Source organism: Polypterus senegalus, chromosome 12 (genome assembly GCF_016835505.1).
Source record: "Polypterus senegalus isolate Bchr_013 chromosome 12, ASM1683550v1, whole genome shotgun sequence".
Classification (NCBI taxonomy): Eukaryota; Metazoa; Chordata; class Cladistia; order Polypteriformes; family Polypteridae; genus Polypterus; species Polypterus senegalus.
Genome location: NC_053165.1, coordinates 70623015 through 70643660, shown reverse-complemented (window position 1 = coordinate 70643660; position 20646 = coordinate 70623015). Strand labels below are relative to the sequence as shown.

At 41.6% G+C, this 20646-nt stretch overlaps 1 protein-coding gene across 5 annotated transcripts in view; it reads left to right on the top strand.

Moving 5' to 3' along the window:
* Positions 1–18946, top strand: part of hvcn1 (hydrogen voltage-gated channel 1) — a 28076-nt gene extending 9130 nt beyond the window's left edge. For 3 of the 5 annotated variants that reach the window (XM_039772164.1, XM_039772163.1, XM_039772167.1), the window contains exons 2-6: positions 3961–4164; positions 10517–10621; positions 14907–15138; positions 16110–16222; positions 16978–18946. In XM_039772164.1, coding sequence (XP_039628098.1) covers positions 3985–4164; positions 10517–10621; positions 14907–15138; positions 16110–16222; positions 16978–17061 — 714 coding nt within the window. In that variant the 5' untranslated portion in view covers positions 3961–3984 and the 3' untranslated portion in view covers positions 17062–18946. Of the gene's footprint in view, positions 1–2906; positions 3261–3542; positions 3844–3960; positions 4165–10516; positions 10622–14906; positions 15139–16109; positions 16223–16977 lie in introns of those variants that run through there. The other 2 variants (XM_039772165.1, XM_039772166.1) reach the window with 2 other exon arrangements.
* Positions 18947–20646: the final 1700 nt, after the last annotated feature.

The following is a 20646-nucleotide window of genomic DNA, read 5'->3' as shown; positions in this document are numbered from 1 at the left end:
TGGTTGTCTTGGTTTGTGATGACATTTGTAATTAATAAATATCTCCTGGGTAAGCAGAAGCAGATGTCGTTTGAAGGCGAGTGTGCAGTCCGGAATCTGTACAATTTTCTGTATCACAATATTTAATTGATTTTAAATAATATCATCTGATCTTATTTATCTGTTAATTGAGCAAGAGAATTCAGTTCTGCAATGAACAAACAAACACCCCCTTTACCTGCCTTCATTGAACATTCACTTTATTGCATGTCTTTTGTTTTCTGCTGTAATAAGAATGACCAAGAGACATTGGAAAGGTTTGGGGCAGCCACCCGTGTAATATTTTCCAGCTGCAAAATCGATCAAAAAGAACTCACATGTTCACACGACTGAGTCCAAAACAGAACTGACTATTCACTTAAGATGGCAGTTTTTAAATGCGCGCAGAGGATGTGATGTCAAGTGACGTCGTTGGCTGCCCCAGAACCGGGCGGGATTCACTGAGAATGGTCTGCAAGGAATTCTTCTTTATCTTCTTTTGGCTGCTCCCGTTAGGGGTCGCCACAGCGGATCATCTTCTTCCATATCTTTCTGTCCTCTGCCTCTTGTTCTGTTACACCCATCACCTTTATGTCCTCTCTCACCACATCCATAAATCTTCTCTTAGGCCTTCCTCTTTTTCTCTTCCCTGGAAGCTCAATCCTTAGCACCCTTCTTCCAATATACCCACCATCTCTCCTCTGCACATGTCCAAACCAACGCATTCTCGCCTCTCTGACTTTGTCTCCCAACCATCCAACCTGAGCTGATCGTCTAATGTCCTCATTTCTAATCCTGTCCATCCTCGTCACACCCAGTGCAAATCTTAGCACCTCCAGCTCTGTCCCCTGCTTTCTGGTCAGTGCCACCGTCTCCAACCCATATAACATAGCTGGTCTCACTACCGTCCTGTAGACCTTCTCTTTTACTCTTGCTGATACCTGTCTGTCACAAATCACTCCTGACACTCTTCTCAGCCCACTCCACCCTGCCTGCACTCTCTTTTTCACCTCTCTTCCACAAGGAACTGAGAGAGAGAGTTAGTGCACTTCGCCACCCCCTGGTCCGGCATGGAATTACATCTATTCAGGCCCTTCAGTTGTCCCCTAAACATGTGTGTGTGACACTGTCTATCTGAATTGTGCATGACTGTGATAAAATAATATTTTCAAACTCTCTCTTAATCTAGTCCGAGGAACTGGAACTCATCTTGGCAACAAGGACGGACACAAGCCATGGACAAGGATCCCAGACCACTACAGTACATTCAAAAATCATGAAAATGCAATTCCAAAACTACACAAGATAGTTAGGTCTATAAATATTTGACAGAGACCACTTTTTTCTAATTTTTGTTCTGTACATTACCATAATGAATTTTAAATGAAACAACTCCGATGCAGTTGAAGTGCAGACTTTCAGCTTTAATTCAGTGGGTTGAACAAAACGATTACATAAAAATGTGAGGCAACTAAAGTATTTTTTAACACAATCCCTTCATTTCAGGGGCTCAAAAGTAATTGGACAAATTAAATAACTGGAAATCAAATGTTCATTTCTAATACTTGGTTGAAAGCCCTTTGCTGGCAATGCCAGCCTGAAGTCTTGAGCTCATGGACATCACCAGATGCTGGGTTTCCTCCTTTTTAATGCTCTGCCAGGCCTTTACTTTCAGTTGCTGTTTGTTTGCGGGCCTTTCTGTCCGAAGTCTAGTCTTCAAGTGAAATGCTCGCTCAGTTGGGTTAAGATCAGGTGACTGACTTGGCCATTCAAGAATTTTCCACTTCTTTGCTTTAATAAACTCCTGGGTTGCTTTGGCTGTATGTTTTGGGTCATTGTCCATCTGTATCATGAAACGCCGCCCAATCAATTTGACTGCATTTAGCTGGATTTGAGCAGACAGTATGTCTCTGAACACCTCAGAATTCATTCGGCTGCTTCTGTCCTGTGTCACATCATCAATAAACACGAGTGTCCCAGTGTCACTGGCAGCCATGCACGCCCAAGCCATCACACTGCCCAACTTCACCGTGTTTTACAGACTTTGGATAATGAGCTGTTCCACGCCTTCTCCATCCTTTTTTCTTGCCATCATTCTGGTAGAGGTTGATCTTGGTTTCATCTGTCCAAAGAATGTTTTTCCAGAACTGTGCTGGCTTTTTTAGATGTTCTTTAGCAAAGTCCAATCTAGCCTTTCTATTCTTGAGGCTTATGAGTGGCTGGCACCTTGCAGTGCACCCTCTGTATTTACTTTCATGCAGTCTTCTCTTTATGGTAGACTTGGATATCGATCACGACCAAGCCCTGGAGAGTGTTGTTCACTTGGTTGGCTGTTGTGAAGGGGTTTCTCTTCACCATGGAAATGATTCTGCGATCATCCACCACTGTTGTCTTCCGTCGACCTCCAGGTCTTTTTGTGTTGCTCAGTTCACCAGTGCTTGCTTTCTTTCTCAGGATGTACCAAACTGTAGATTTTGCCACTCGTAATATTGTAGCAATATCTCGGATGGGTTTGTTCTGTTTTCGCAGCATAAGGATGGCTTCTGTCACCTGCATGGAGAGCTCCTTTGACCGCATGTTGTCTGTTCACAGCAAAATCTTCCACATGCAAGCACCACACCTCAAATCAACTCCAGGCCTTTTATCTGCTTAATTGATAAGACATAACGACGGACTTGAACACACCTGCCCATGAAATAGCCTTTGAGTCAATTGTCCAATTACTTTTGAGCCCCTGAAATGAAGGGATTGTGTTAAAAAAATACTTTAGTTGCCTCACATTTTGATGTAATTGTTTTGTTCAACGCACTGAATTAAAGCTGAAAGTCTGCACTTCAACTGCATCGGAGTTGTTTCATTTGAAATTTATCGTAGTGATGTACAGAACAAAAATTAGAAAAAAGTTGTCTGTCCAAATATTTATGGACCTAACTGTATGTGATACTGTATTCTTAGAATAAACAGGCCCTTGGAAACCATGTGCCGTCAAAGGCCTTATCTCTCATTCTACCTGCTGGGCAACAAGAACACAAGGGCGGATATTTGCATAACGTTTCAGTTCCACCTCCATGAGCTGCTGCCGCTCACGCGCACATATATATATTATATATATATATATATATATACACACTGACATGCATATACACACACACACACACACACCCACGCTCGGGCCTCGCTGCAATTATCAAGTAAATGAAGACACTGAAATCTTGCACTTTCCACAGAGATACACTTAGAAGGTAGGCACTGAATTTATTGTCTAAGCCATTCTGAGAGATGCGATCCTTTGAATGCTGGGGCTCAGCCTTCTTAAAATAGGCATTTATTACCATTGTACTGAAAAATCTTGAACTGAAGACGGTGCCGATGCATGTGTGCGCGCTGCTCTCCCTAAATAAATATTCACTCGCCCACACATCCATTCTTGCTTGTCTCTTTTCTCCTTCTCTGTGTATCTCTCTGTTTTGCACTGAAATTGTTTGATCACGTTGGTTTGGAAAATGTGTGTTTACAAAAAAAAAAAAAAAATCTCTAATCTTGTTTTGTTACTCTTTCACATGCTGCATTGCTTTTTGACAGCGGAAAGAAAAACCCACAGTGGGTAACCTTGAGAAGCTGCAAGGCGGGATTGTTAGCTTTGGTGTGTGCCGTGCAGCTTCCTGAATTCCAGCGTGTTTGTTGTGTCACCTAGAGAGTCGCAGGCAGACGGCCTTCAGGTGCCCTAGCCAGTTTGACTTGAACCCCGTATCTGCACCTTTATGCCCTGCGCTACTTACGCATTTGCATCTTGTTACTTCTCTAAGTTGTAGGAAGCATCAACAGGTGCCAGAATTTTCTGTCTTGTCTTTGCTTTAAAACATTTGTTAAAACTGGAAACCATAAGAAAATCTACTAAACTGAAGCCACATCACCATAATCTGCATGTTTGCTTGCCTCTAGAACTGAAGGAACACTGAACGCACGATGTCCAAATATCTGAGGCACTTCACAGCCGTGGGTGATGACCATCACAGCCAAGTCAAGCAGCACTATGACCAGTTTAACGAGCATATGCATGGACTGGAGGTGGAGCCACGGCCTGTGGTTCAGGCGCCAACGCTCCGCGACAGTCTGAAGAAGCTGTTCAGCTCCCACCGTTTTCAGGTAAACTCTTTTCTCTCCTCCATTGTCGGCATTTTGTTTCATCCTCTTTAATAAGCTTGCTGGCCAGCGCTGTAGCAACAGTGGTTGAACACAGCGTACCGTTTTCAAGTCCAGTGCCTAGCCGTTGTCTGTGAGGGGGTTCCTCCCACATCTACAAATACCAAGAACAGATCGGCGAGTTCAGATTTGCTCCCCGTGAGTAAACTTGTGGATGGTTTCTGCCCTGCATGCTATACTGTTGGGACAGGCTCTGGTCTCTGGTTACAATACAGTATATTGGAGTAAGTAGATTTTAGAATCCATCCATCCATCCATTATCCAACCCGCTATATCCTAACTACAGGGTCACGGGAGTCTACTGGAGCCAATCCCAGCCAACACAGGGCACAAGGCAGGAAACAAACCCCAGGCAAGACGCCAGCCCACTGCAGGGCACACACACCAAGCACACACTAGGGACAATTTTGGATCGCCAATGCACCTAACCTGTCTTTGGACTGTGGGAGAAAACTGGAGCACCCGGAGGAAACCCACGCAGACACAGGGAGAACATGCAAACTCCATGCAGGGAGGACCCGGGAAGCGAAGTCGGGTCTTCTGACTGCGAGGCAGCAGTGCTACCCACTGTGCCACTCAGATTTGAGAATGTTCTGTTAATAAGCTCACAGTAATACAGTACCTGTAAAAATGACTCACCCCTTAGAAGTTCTCATATTTTGTAAGTTCTAACCCTCTTCAAGGCCACACCTTTGACAGCCATGACAGCCTTGAGTCTATGTGCGGAGGCCTCTCTTTATATCCGCTTTTCCTTTAGTACTAGGGTGTTGTACCGTGTCAGCCATTGTGAATGTAGTGAGAAGTCAAGCAAAATGACACCTTTTATTGGCTAACTAGAAAGATTACAATATGCAAGCTGTCGAGGCACCTCAGGCCCCTTTGAAAACACTGGTTCGAGCACCGTCTGGTGTCACGGTAATTGTGAATGAACGGCCTTTTACAAGTCCAGCTACACATTCTCTATTGGCTTCAAATCAGAACTCTGACTTGGCCACTCCAGCACACTAACTTTAGTGTTTTGAAATCATTCCTGTGCCGCCTTGGCCTAATGCTTGGGCACGTTGTCTTGCTACTGCTAATACAAATCTTGTATTCTTACAGACTTTATCAGATTTCTCTTCAGGATTTGCCTGTATTTTGCTGCATTCATTCTATCCTCACAGCCTGATGCTGCCACCACTGTGGTTCATGGTGGGTATGGTGTGTTTTTTATAGCATGTAGTGTAACATGGCATTTAGTCTGATCGGACAAAAAGTTCAATTTTGGTCTTATCAATCAGCTGACTTCACGTGCCTGGTGCCATGATATCCTGTGAGTTTTTTTCTCTTTTCCATTCTCCCATAAAGCTGTGACTGGTGAAGCACCCCGGCACAGTTCTTGTCTGCACAGTCTCTCCAGTCACTACTACTGTAGCTTGTCACTCCTTCAGAGTTCTCAGAGGTGTCTTGGTGGCCTCCCTCACTTGTCATATTCAGTTTTGGTGGATGGGTTGCACTAGCTGTTTCTTTAAGATTGATTCAGTGCCCTGGACTTGGACAAATGTCCCCATTACCTGACTGTTTTCACTTTGTATGTCAGGCCACCATACTGACTCACCATACATTGGATCCTCCAGATACCATTAATTGAAACTCCAGACAGGTGGTCTTCATTGAACTAATTCTGTAACTCCTAAAGGCGGCTGGCTGTGCCAATGATGATTTAGGGCAGGGGTCCTCAATCACGTTCCTGGAGGGCCGCAGTGGCTGCTCCAACCCGATTGCTTAATAAGAGGCCCTTATTGATCAAGTAACACTTCTGCTTCACTTTAGTTGTCTCACTCATTAAGATGTTGAACCCATCCATCCATCCGTTATCCAACCCGCTATATCCTAACACAGGGTTATGGAGGTCTGCTGGAGCCAATTCAAGCCTACACAGGGCACAACGCAGGAACAAATCCCAGGCAGGGGGCACACACACCAACCACACACTAGGGACAATTTAGGATTGCTGATGAACCTAACCTGCATGTCTTTGGACTGTGGGAGGAAACTCACGCAGACACGGGGAGAACACGCAAACTCCACGCAGGGAGGACCCCGGGAAGCGAACCCACAGGTCTCCTTACTGCGAGGCAGCAGCGCTACCCACTGCACCACCCTGTTGAACCCTTATTGCTTATTTTAGTCTTAATTGCTCCTAATCAGCAATAACATGCAAATGACAAAAGAAAGCAGCAGTTCTCCATTTAGCTTGTTACCATTTACACCCCTGTGTATATTTATCATGCTCTACTGGGTTTAATGAAATACTTGGAAGGAAAGTGAAGAGGAAAAAGTGAAGGACTGAAAATTACTCCTCTGTTTTAGCCTTAACATCATTTGGATGCGATCCTAAACAAAAAAGGGAAGAAAATCGAGGATATGAGAATGAGCTGACATGGCAGAGTTAAAGTTAAATTATTGGCAAGAATTGCTTTCTAATTAAGCAACCGGGTTAGAACAAAAACCTTCAGCCACTGCGGCCCTCCGGGAATAGGATTGAGGACCCCTGATTTAGGGTGTGAATACTTATACCATCATTTATTTATTTTTTTTATATTTGTAGTTAACTTGGAATGCTTTGTAGAGATTTGCCTTCACTTTGGCATTAAAGATCAGTGTCAAAAAAAGCAGAATAAAACCCACTGTGATTCAAAGTTGTATAACAATAGAATGTGAAAACTTCTAAGTGGATGAGAAATTTTTACTGGCACCGTTTAAATGCCTACATCCATCTAGTAGTGTACATGCAGCTCTTTCAATATTTGGTGAATGTTTATAGTGCCTGCATGTTCCTCCCCTGTTTGTGTGAAGTGGGTCTCGGTTTTCAATTGTGTTTGTGTGTCCTGCTCTCTTATTATGGGTTAAGTGTGCTATCAAGGTTAAACAGGCAGAGTGCAGCCTAGTGGCTGAGGAGTTGCATTTACAAGTCATAAGGCTGCCAAGTTATTCATCACCGATTCTTGATATAACCCTCAGCAGGCAGGGGACTGTAGATACCATTGGGGCTGGGGGGCATGCCAATAGTTGTCCCATTCTTTTGAGCCTGAAAGGCACCATATATGATGTTTACTGTGGAAAGCTACTATTTAACATCAAGTCTTTCAGCAAGCTTGAGTTTGAAGTTAATTCCATTGTGGCTGCACTCGGATTATGAAATGATATGATATGTAAAGTGTATTGTATTTACACAGGTTACAGCCAGTATGGCATGTTGGGTACTCTCTCCATTTGTCTTTTACAGTATAGACACCAGCCATTGTCACCAGATATTTGAAGCAGCTTCCCATGACAGCGTACTGTACTAGAATAATACAATACAATACAGTTTATTTTTGTAAAGCCCAAAATCAGACAAGAAGTGCCGCAATGGGCTTTAACAGACCCTGCCTCTTGACAGCCCCCCAGCTATGACTCTCTAAGAAAACAAGGAAAAACTCCTAAAAAAAAAAAACCCTTGTAGGGAAAAACTGGAAGAAACCGCAGGAAAGGCAGTTCAAAGAGAGACCCCTTCCCAGGTAGGTTGGGAGAGACCCCGCAAAGCCCCTCCATGAATGTGATAGCAGAGACACCGCAAGGCCCTTCCATGTATTGATTTAAGAATTCCAATTGTGTCCTACATACACGTTGAGTAAGATGAGTGTGACACTATCAATACAGTACAACCTGGATAACAATCAGGTCATCTTGCTTTAGACTGTCAGGTACAATGCAATACAATTTATTTTTGTAAAGCCCAAAATCACACAAGAAGTGCTGCAATGGATTTAACAGTCCCTGCCTCTTAACAGCCCCCCAGCCTTGACTCTCTAAGAAGATGAGGAAAACTCCCAAACTAAAAACCGTTTTAGGGAAAAACTGGATGAAACCTCAGGAAAGGCAGTTCAAAGAGAGACCCCTTTCCAGGTAGGTTGGACGTGCAGTGGGTGTCAAAAAGATGAAAGTCAATACAATACAGTACAGTACACAGAACAAATCCTCAATACAGTATAAAAATAAAAATTTTAGAAGTATGGAGAAGAATTTAACAGTAGATGATATTACATAATATGATTTGGATTGGTTTAGAGAGTCCTGGAGACCTCATCCATCAAGCTGCGTCCCCCATTTGGCCATTCCACAGCTGAGACAGCCAATCCAATGGCAGGACCCCGCTACCTGATGATTCCTGTGATCCTCCATCATGGACGACTTTACTTTAGGCAGGCAAAACAACTTGGCAGGTGGGCCGTGGCACCAAGTGCCACATTGGAGTACCGAGAAGAGAAACAGAATAGGTGTTGGTAATAAATTCTAACTATCATGTTACTTATGTTTTAGTGCTAATGACTAACAACAGAGATGCTGTCTGCACAGTTAATCAGCAGCTCTAGTCAGGGTGTGCTAAACTGCAGTCCTGAGTCTTCAGCCAGGTTTTTAAAGCGGAGACCGAAGGGGCATCTCTTATAGTAGCAGGCAGACCACTCCACAGTTTAGGGGGGTCCTGTAACTAAAAGCTCAACCTCCTACTGTTATGTTATTATTCCTTGGAATCCTAAGTAGACCAGCATCTTCAGATCTTAATGTGCGCTCAAGTTTGTAAGTCATGATAAGTTCAGACAAGTAAGCCAGACCTCGGCCATTTAATGCTTTATATGTTAAAAGGAGGATTTTGAAATCTGCCCTAAACTTAACTGGGAGCCAGTGTAAGGATTTAAGAACTGGAGTTATGTGTTCGTATTTTCTTGTTCTTGTAATAATTCTTGCAACAGCATTTTGGATTAACTGGAGGCTATATAAAGAATAGTATGAACAGCCAGTGAACACCGCATTGCAGTAGTCAATCCTACTAGAAACAAATGCATGAATTAATTTCTCAGGATAATGAGTTTGCAAAATGTATTAATACACTTATATTGCCCAAAGTATTGGGATTCCCCCTCCAAATCATTGAATTCAGGTGTTCCATGGCCACATGTGTATACCATCAAGCGCCTAGGCTTGCAGACGGCCTCTACAAACATAAAGAATGGGACACTCTCAGGAGCTCAGTAAATTGAAGCGTGGTACCGTGATACGTAGGATGCCACCTGTGCATTAAGTCCATTTGTGAAATGTCCTCGCTACTAAATATTCCACGGTCAACTGTTAGTGGTGTTATAACAAGGTGGAAGCAACTGGGAACAACAGCCATGAAGTGGTAGGCTACATCAAATCACAGAGCAGGGTGAGCGCATGCTGAGGTGTGCAGAAGTCGCCAACTTTCTGCAGAGTCAATAGCTACAGACCTCTAAAAGCTGAACAGTGCAGCGTGGAATGGAATGGAGCTTCATGGAATGAATGGGTTTCCATGGCCGAGCAGCTGCCGCCAAACCTGACATCACCCAAGTGCAATGCAAAGCGTCGGATGCAGTGGTGTAAAGCCCACTGCCACTGGACTTGAGAGCAGGGCTGTCGTATCCTCTGGAATGACAAATCACATAGTCCGATGGACGAGTCTGGGTTTGGTGCTTGCCAGGAGAACAGGACTTGCCTGACTGCATTGTGCCAAGTGTAACGTTTGGTGGAGGGGGGATTATGGTGTGGGGTTAGTTGGACTCGGCCCCTTAGTTCCAGTGAAAGTCACTCTTAATACTTCAGCATGTGAAGCCATTTTGGAAAATTTCATGATCCCAACTTTGTGGGAAAAGCAACATGACTGGGCACACACCAATGCACACAACAAGATCTGTAAAGAAATGGAGGAGCGAGTCTGGAGTGGCAGCACAGAGCCCTGACCTCAACCCAACAGAACACCTTTGGGATGAATTGGAGCAGAGACTACAAGCGAGCCAGGCCTTCTCGTCCAACATCAGTGCCTGACCTCACTAATGCTCTCCTGGTCACAAATTCCCATTAACACACTCCTACACCTCGTGGAGAGCCTTTCCAGAAGATTTGAAGCTGTTGGAGCTGCAGAGGGTGGGCCGACTCATACAGGGTGATACAGATCGTCTGGATGACTTTGATTTATGCGGGGACGATTCCAGTTCCGGTTCGAAGACAATTCTTCATGTCGTCAGTTCGCACACTTCTCGATGGTCCGGGATTTTTCGGGTGATTTTCTATGTAGTAAACTTAAGTTATAGCGTAATGAAAATTGAATAATTAGATCTGGACCACCCTATACGTATTAAAGCCTGTGTATTAAGAATGGGATGTCATTAAAGTTCATGTGTGTATAAAGGTAGGCATCCCAATACTTTTGGCAATATGATTTTTTTTGTTTTTTGCTTTTTTATTACATATACAGGTGGTGGTCGTCTGCCTGGTGGTCCTGGATGCCTTGTTTGTGTTGTGTGAACTTCTCATGGACTTATCCATCATTAAAGCTGATGAACATAAGATTGCCCCTCAGGTAGGAATGCGCAGGTCATGTTCACACTGATCTTATTATGATGCCAGTTCTGAAAGGTGCTATTTAAAATAAGATGATTAAATAATTTTATCTTTGTGTTGGGAGTTCTTCTTCTCTTTTTTTTTCCAAAATCAAAATACGCTGGGACAGAACCGAGATATGGCAAGCATGAGATTATGTGTTCAAAAGCAAATACAAAGAGGAGGCTGGCCACACTGATTTCCTAGCAGCCTGGGAATTCAGTGCCAGGGTTAAAAATTGATAGTTAGAAATGCGAGAGCTAACAAGGTGTAACATGTGGTGGACACAGATGGATAAGTGGGTTTTTGTTTCTTTGTAAATCATGATTATTTTCATTCCATTTATATTGGTCACTGAAGCAATATGACTAAGCTGGGTTGACCAGACCATTCTAGCCGCAGAAATGTCTTCCTGTACGTCTTGGGGAATTGCTAGATGCTCCCAGGCTGTATGAAAAATAAAATCCCTCCAGGCATATCTGGGATCTGCCCCCAGCCTTCTCTTCTGTGGGACCTACCATGTGACAACTCTTGACCTGGAGAAGCAGCGAGAATGCAATATCCTCAAACGACCACCAGCGTCACCTAATTGATTCATTGATCAGTTTCATTATCATCATCATCATCACCCTTACTCATGGATAAGACCTCCAAGTACTTGAACTCCTCTACAGAAGGGACGACCGCTCCCCACTTACCTGAAGAAAACAATACAAGAGGACCATAATTTCAGATTCTCAACCCAACCACCTAAAAGCAGCAAATCCATCTTGACAAAACCAAAAAAGGGGTAGACGGCCAATCAGTTTTCCACATTGACTTGTATGGCTAAAGTGGGTTCAGCAAAAGTGATGTTTTACCTGTGACCTCTGGTATACAGTCAGCCCTCGTTTATCGCGGTTAATCTGTTCCAGACTCTGCCGCGATAAATGAATTTCTGCGAAGTAGGATTCTTTATTTATAAATAGAATATTTTCGCAGTTAGAGCATAGAAAACCTGTTTGACCTTCTGAATCGTTTTCTAACATTATTAGAGCCCTCTAGACATGAAATAACACCCTTTAGTCATAAGTTTAAACTGTGCTCCATGGCAAGACAGAGATGACCGTTCCGTCTCACAATTAAAAGAATGCAAACATATCTTCCTCTTCAAAGAATGCATGTCAGAGAGAGAGCGCAAGCGAGAAAAGCAAATAATCAAAAATCAATAGTGTTGTTTGGGCTTTTAAGTATGCGAGGCACCGCCAGACAAAGCAGCTGCAAGGGAGGCAGCGGTGTGAAGGTAGTCTTTCAGCATTTTTTAGAGGAGCATCCGTATCCTCTAAGCCAGTATGCGAACACCCCCTCTGCTTACACTCCCTCCGTCAGGAGCAGAGAATGTCATAGAGAGAGAGAGAGACAGAGACAAGCAAACAATCATAAATCAATACGTGCTGTTCGGGCTTTCAAGTATGCGAAGCACCGCACGGGAAGCATATCGTATATCATTGAGGAGTTTTATTTAATACGTAATACGTTCTCTGATTGGGTAACTTCCCAGCCATCTGCCAATAGCTTCCCTTGTATGAAATCAACTGGGCAAAGCAACTGAGGAAGCATGTACCATAAATTAAAAGACCCATTGTCCGCAGAAATCCGCGAACCAGCAAAAAATCTGTGATAAATATTTAGATATGCTTACATTTAAAATCCGCGATAGAGTGAAGCCGCGAAAGTCAAAGCGCGATATAGCGAGGGATCACTGTACTGAATTTGTTGATTTGTGGCTCTTCAAATAACTCTTGACAGCAGTATTTAATCATTTATTAGAAAGCCTTTTTGACTTTGGAAGCCCATCTACAGCATCGTGCTGGCTAAATCTTATTTTCCTGTACTCCCTGGCTATCTGAACACAGTGTCGGACTTAATGTTATATTAATTAGAAACATTTAAAAATGGGTTTAGCTGTTTCATCCATTTTGTTTAGGACTGCCACATTTATGTTACTTGCTAATGTATCTTTAGATTTTGTTTTCTTGTTTTCTTAACTTCTTGTACAGCACTTTGAGCTGCTGTACATACACTAGTGTATGTGGACAGCCCTACGAATGATTGAGTTTAGGTGTCTGATTGTTAACAAGTGCTTCAAATCAGCACACAGCCATGCAGTCTCCATTTGGCAGTAGGATGAGTCCCACTGAAGAGCTCCGTGACGTTAAACATGGCCAGCTTTGCCACACGTCAATATGTGAAACTTCTGCTCTGCTAGATCATCTCTGGTCAACATTAAGTGTCATTATCATGAAGTTTAAGAGTCTAGGACAGGCGTCCTCAATCACGGTCCTGGGGGGCCGCAGTGGCTACGGGTTTTCATTTCAGCCAGTGTACAAATTAGAACTCAGTCCTTGCTCATAATGATAGTTGGTGTTTAACACTATGCCTTGTTAGTGCTTTCATTCTTCAAATACAAATTTTAGTTCCTTTGTAGATCAGAGGTCCTCAGTTAAAGACCCGGAGGTCTACAATGGCTTCAGGTTTTCATTTTAACCAATTTCTTAATTAGAACCCTTTTATTTACTACTAAAGCAATACCTTTTTTGGGTTTAATTTTAGTTCTCTTGCCTGTTATCATTCAGAACTCTTAATTGCCTGTTGTAGATTTTAGCAGCTGCATTTAAGTTTAAATTGTTGCCTGTTCTCTTAATCAGACATTAGTTAATAATCAGACGCAGATAACCAAGAAGCCATCAGCTCTCCAGCTAACGTGCTTACAATGAAGTATCTGTCATAAAAAATGTTTAGAAATATATGAGAGGGGAATTTGAAGGACCACTGAGTTTAAATCTATGCTGGTCCACAAAATACTTGGATAACGTTAACAGAAGAGGAAACTCTACAGTGCAATTCAGATTGCTCTTGGATGAATGCAAGCATTAACAAGCTAAGTAGTTCATGTTTCATTATCAGCATGATGTTCACTGCTTTCTAATTAGGAAACTAGTAGGAATAAAACCCTGCGGCCCTCCAGGACTGTGATTGAGGACTCCTGGTATACGAGCAACAGCAGCTCAGCCATGAAGAGGAAGACTACGCAAACTTACAGACTGGGGCCGGCTGAGTGCTGAAGCACCTAAAAATCACGTCTCCTCTGTGGCCTCTACAGAGTTTCAAACTGTCTCTGGAAGCGTCATCAGCACAAGAAATGTGCATTTGGAAACGTCACGAAATGTGTGTCCATGGCTGAGCAATCACACACTAGACTAAGATCACTACGCGCAATGCCAAGTTAAGCTGGAGTGGCGTAGAGCACACTCATTCAACTCTGGAGCAGTGGAAGTGTGTTCTCAATAGTGATGGATCAGAGTTCATTCCCTGCCAGTCTTTGGATGAATTTTGGGTTTGGGTGATGTCAGCAGAACACTACCTCCTGGACTGCTTAGAGCCTACTGTAAAGTTTGGTGGAGGAGATATAAAGGCAGGGTTTGGGTTTGGCCCTTTGGTTCCAGTAAAGGGTGCTGCTATTGCTACAGCAGACAAAGACATTTTATGAACTTTCAGTATTGTGGCAACAGTTTCAGGAAGGCCCTTTTGTGTTTTAGCAAGACTGTACCCATATGAACAAAGCAAGGCCCATCAAGATATGGAGGGACTCGTACAGAGCCCTTTTGAAGACCTTTGGGATAAATTGGGAGCCAGGTCTTCGTCTTGTCCAACATCAGGATATGACCTCACAAATGCCCTTTTGGCAGAATGGGCACAGACGGATGCACTCCAAGATTTTGTGGAAAGAAGAATGCAGAAGGGTGGGCCAACTCCATGTTAATGTCTTTGGCTTTGGAATGGGATGTCCATCAAGCTCATATAGTTCTGATGGTTGGGTGTCCACAGACGTTTAGCCATTTAGTTTAAGAAAACATGCAATAGAAATACATGTCCATTGATTTTTACTCTGGACTTGTAACTCTGGTTTATTTCTTCATTTTTCAAATCTGTTGATTCTGCTACATGTTAACGTTAAGCCAGGGGCCAACCATATTCACTTATATAGGACTAATTTAGAGGTGGGTTTTTAGAAGAGATGGGATATTTGGAGTATGCCAGATTATTAAAATGAAAAAAGTGTAAAATCTTACCATTTTTGAAAAAGCACCACTCTATTTTCGGCCAATGGTTTTCTTGTTTAGGAGTTGTCTGCTCATTGAAGACTCTCTTTGAATTCTTAAATTACACCAATGGAGCGTTAAGCACTGTGCACACTAATGACTCTCCTGCTCTGTGTCCTTCAGGTTTTCCACTACCTCAGCTTGGCCCTTCTCTCTTTCTTTATGGTGGAACTTTTTGGCAAGTTGTATGCATTCCGGCTGGAGTTCTTTCATCACAAGTTTGAAGTGTTTGATGGGATAGTCGTTATTGTTTCTTTCATCCTGGACATTATCTACATCTCACATGAAGATGCCTTTGATGGTGTGGGGCTGCTCATCTTGTTGAGGCTCTGGAGGGTGGCAAGGATAATCAACGGTAATGGTCATGATTACGTAGTGTTTATAGGAAGAGGTTCACACATCAAGTCTAGTAAATATTCTTTCAAAAATAATCAGCCTAAAGCAGATGAGGTACAAATATGGAATGGAATGAAATTACAACACCTACTGCAGTGTATGGTTTGGTTTCCTAATTTAATTTGAAAAGACACAACAAATTTGTGTACAAATCATTAGCAAAAGTCCAAAATAGAAATATGCCTGTGCTATTGAGACATAAGAAAGAGTCTGCACAGCTCAGTTCAATTTAAATTAACATGACATTTGGGGTCAAGGGAAACCAGTACCTATCCCAGCTGCACTGGGTGTAAGGCAGGCAGCAGTCCATTTCATGAGAAACAGGTTCTAAATGAATAAACGCATAATCCTAAAAATATACTAGTAAACTATGTTAACATGCTTAGTGAGGTCATTGTAATATACATTTGCCCTCCCTGTTCATTTTCTTCTGAGGATCAGTCATTAAATGACCGACATGAACATGGCAGTGTGATTTTTCCATGGGTGGTCATTTTGGAAGAACCTCTGCTGTGTTTATATATACACACACACACACACACACACACTTGAGCACCAAACGCCATGCTGCTAATGGCACTCTTTGAATTTTTATTCTGCGCTGATTCAGTGATATTCATATCTTAGAGCAGTAGTAGGGCCAAACAGACCCATTTATTGTAACAATCAGAATGAATATGCTTTTCCTACATATGGTGGAAGATCTGAATGGTTTTTATTTAGATTTTCTTCTTAGAGTGTCAAGACTGAGAAGATGCCGAAAGGCAGGGCCTGTTAAAGCCCACTGGGGCACTTCTTGTGTGACTTTGGGTTATACAAAAATAAATTGTATTGTATTTAGATTAGTACTAAAGTAATCTATTTTTGTAGAACAATTTACGTGATTTTGTACATGTATGTACTAGGGATTAATTCTGAGGTCTGTTACAGGAATTCTTGTATCGGTACAGTCACAAGCAAATCAAAAAATCGAGAAGCTGAAAGAGGCCAATGACGAGCTAACGCAGCGGATCAGCGAACTTGAAAATGATAAAAGACAGAAGGCAAGTTCGTTTACATTGCTTAACTTTGTCTTTATACAGCTCAGAAGGGCATGAGTCACAAGGCAAGTGAAAGAGACCAAAGTCAAAGTGAACTTTATTGTCATCTCAACCGTATAGAAGTATACAGAGAGATGAAATTGTGAAGCTCAGGGTCCACAGTGTAACAACCTGACGGGCAAAAAATAAATTAAGAATGGAATTAAAATTTCAAATTAAAACACAAACAAGACATTGTACAAAAACAAGACAAAGAGGTAGCAGCAATATTGACGTGTAGTTAGCAATATGAACATTGATGCAATGTATGGTATTGTGCAATCTAGATACATAAATATAGTCAGTAGATAGGTAATATAATAAATAAATAATAGATTTAGATACTACAGAAATTATCAGTATATGATAATAGTTGTTTAAGATGTGTAAACGGTGACAGGTCAGAATGTTTCACAGCAGAAGGATATCAAGAATGTCAAAATCCTTAAAGGTCAGTATGAGATTTTCAGTTCTTTTCTACCTGCACACTCGTCTTAACAGGAAAGTGGCCTCCATGTATAAAAGTTCTGTTTTTAGAGGTGGCTGAAGCCGTGTGGAAGATCCCAGGGGGCAGCATGGTGTTAAGGGTTAGACAAAAGAACATTTTCCTCAATTTCTGATAGAATGCATGAAGACTGAACTTTCTCTTGCTTGCCATGCGTTGGCACTTTGCTGTCACGCCAATTTCCAACTAAAAAGAGCATGTCATTGTTTTCTAGGAAACTGAAATCGAGAGATTGTGCACAGTATTGCGACAGAATGGAATTACAATACCTTCTCTATCGGATGGGGCAGTTTGCTAGTCAAGTCTGATGACACTACTGAGCTCGTACAGAAGATATTGAGCCTCTGAGATGTAGAAAATTGATCTGTATAATAAAGGCCGATTTCCCAGCTCACTTAGATCGTGTTGTGAGTATGCTTAAATTGGGCTGACAAAATACATTGCCATTATTGTATTATTTCAAATGCAGTGCCATTATTGTATTATAAATCATTCGACCTCAAGCAACCCAAGATGCATTAATTAATGTGGGCAAACAAGACTGTCGGTGAGTTTTCTCATCCCATCATTCTTCTTAATGTCACTTTGTAAGTTAAGTATATTGCTAAGTGGCAATGGGGTTAATGTGATTGCAAATGTTATTTCAGTGACTTAACTTTGTGTTACAAGGTGACTAATTAATTATATTAAAAGTGTGTGTTTTTATATTTGTGACTCAACTGGTCAAGGTGCATATAACTGAAGTATAATTCCATTTCTGGATTTGATTTTCTATACTTTAATAAGGCGGTTGTTTAAATCTAGCCATTGAAAAATCTCCCCCAATTGTATAGTTTTTGAAATCTTGTGCTTCAGCTTTTATAAACACATTTTTATTTTTGTCAGATGCTTTTTATGAAAAAAAAATATATACAGTATATGTGTCTTCTTTGTAAAACGCATTATGTTAAGAAATAGTCGTGTTGGTCGTTTCTGTAAGTTTTACTTGCTGTACTGATTTGTGGACGGAGTCAAATGATTTAAATAATCATTTAAATAGTCTCTATGAAGTAGCTTCTGTGTATTTTCTCGTGACACGTAAACATTTTATACTTTACAAGTTGGTCTGAAATTAGTTAAATCCAAATGTGTGTGTAAATGGTAAATTCATACAGGTACCACAAACCGCACAACTTACGGCATATGGAAGGGCGGTGAAACCCCACTGTACAATACTATCCCAATATGAATGTCTTTTTACAATAATATTGACTTTTTTTATGTTTTGACAGAATGTCACGTTACTTGTGTTGCATAATCCACGTTTGAGCTTTCCAATAGTATACTTCAAGCGTGCTAAAATATAAACTAGCAGAGTGCGCCTGTGCTCCTAGAAACTATTGAAATCGTCAGAAAAAAAATTGAAATGCAGAGTCGGTGAATTTGTTTTGCGGATGTGCTCGCCCCCCCATTTCTATCGGCAGCTAAGCGAGTTTTTCTCTCTCCTTGGAAGTTTCATTTTGCTGATGTGCTCACCTCACTTGTGCATTAGTTTCTCTTTACTCTGCGATTTTGTTTTGCCGACCTGCTGGCTCCCCCTTGTCTATCAGCAGCTAGGTGGGTTTCTCTCTCCTTGGCGGTTTCACTTAGGCGATGAAGTCGCTTTCTTTCAGCTTCATGCTGTAGCGTTGCACTTCTTTCTTCTTCCGACTCGTTAACTTTGGGCCGCCTTGTCGGGTCTTTGAGCTTCATGTTGTAGCCTCGCATGTCCGGGCTGGACAGACACACACACACACACACACACACACACACACACTCACACGTGTAGACGTTTATATAAGACATGTATACTTCAAGAATTCTTAGCTCCAGAGTCAGATGTTTTATTCAAAAAGTCAATCTCATTAGACTTCAGTTTGTTTATGATGTGTGCTAATTTTTCCAGAAGTAGCCATTTAATAATATTTTAGGAAAAACGCATGCTTTTGGCACATTTTGAGCACAAAACTGGACAGCTGATCTGTAGATTATGTGACACGAGTAACGTAAGATTTTTTTTTTTTTCATTTAACGTTTTTCACTGCATTTGCTGTTGTACAGAAGTGGTCAGTATTGGCTTCTATTATAATACAGACTTTTTTTCTCTTCTAAATGAAAACATGACATTAAAAAGTACCTGTGGTATGCAACATATACAAACAATAGCACATTTGTGTGGAGTATTCCTTTATGTTTTTTGCAAATCAGTTCAGTAAGACAGCCTCATTGATTATTTCTGTTTGATTTGACCAAACTTAAAATTGACATCACACCGCATGTGTCAACCCCATGTGTCAATATATAACACCTAATAACAAAACCTTGGGGTCAATTCATACAATTTAAAACTGGAAAACTATTTCAAGCACAACAACAGTAAGACGGTGAATACTCAGTTACGTTACATGACATGATCATTGTTGGTCCCTGGGGTAAATTTAGATCTGGTCGTGCCTGTTAGGTGGGCCTTTATGTTTGTTTACAATATACAATTGTGAATTTCCCCTTGGGATTAATAAAGTATCTATCTATCTATCAATACAATTTATTTTTTTGTGTAGCCCAAAACCACACAAGAAGTGCCGCAATGGGCTTTAACAAGCTCTGCCTCTTGACAGCCCCCCAGCCTTGACTCTCTAAGAAGACAAGAAAAAACCCTTCTAGGGAAAATATCGAAGAAACCTCCGGAAAGGCAATTCAAACAGAGACCCCTTTCCCGGTAGGTTGGGCGTGCAGTGGGTGTCAAAAACAATGGGGGTTAATACAATATACAGAACAGAACAAAACCTCAATACGGTAAAAAATAAAAATTTTACAAGTACGGAGTAGAATTTAACAGTAAATGATATCCCATAATATGATTTGGATTTGTTTAGAGTCCTGGAGACCTCATCCATCAATCTACCTCCCCCATTTGGCCATTCCACAGCTGAAATAGCGCTAATCTGATGAAAGGACCCCTCTTTCCCATGATTCCTGCGATCCTCCATCAGGGATGACTTTACCTTAGGCAGGCAAAACAACTTGGCAGGTGGGCCGTGGCACCAAGTGCCACATTTGAGTACCGAGAAGAGAAATGGAATGTTTCGTGCCTATAAACCCATACTTTTGAGCATTTCATATTTAAAATGAGTAAATATGTTCAAATTTGGGTTACAAATTGTGCATTTTATACACGTACTTTCAAATATGAGGTTCAAAATGAATAGGTGAATGTTAACGTGGTGTTTTCATAACAAATTTATCAGACTATAGCACTAATGTTAAGCAAAAGTTGGGTAGCCCTTTGCAGTCCTTAAACACTGGACATACTTCAATGTTCAAAAAAAAAAAAAAACAAACCACCTGTCATGTTCTTACTTTAAACAATTCTTCAAAATTGGAGTACACCGAGTGTTCTTGGGTCACAAGTGCATGTGGGGAGCAGCTGTACAGGTTAAAAAGAGCCATTAAGTAAGGGTTTCTCCGTTTTACCCTGGTGCTTTAAATCAAACTTCAAGCAGTCATGCCAGGTTGCTTTTCCAGTTTAAAAGAAGGATAAGAACCAAGCCATTTTAAATCGAAACAGTAGGTTGTTGTCATTGGACTAAAGGCTGTCTGTCTCACTGATGACACTGGAGTAGAAGCTGTCCAACTAAGGCCGTTCATGTCTGAAAAGTCTTGCAGTACATTGTGGGGTAAGATGTTGGTCACTGGACACATTTCAAAATTTCAGTTCAGTTTTAAATACTCACGAAGTGCAACGTGAATCAGAATTTAAGTAACATCTATGTTTGTAGTATGCCTGGTGTACTAATCGAATGTTACTCCTCATCAAGCTGAACCTAAATTCTGGATTTAGATATGGATAGAACTTTTTGAACTG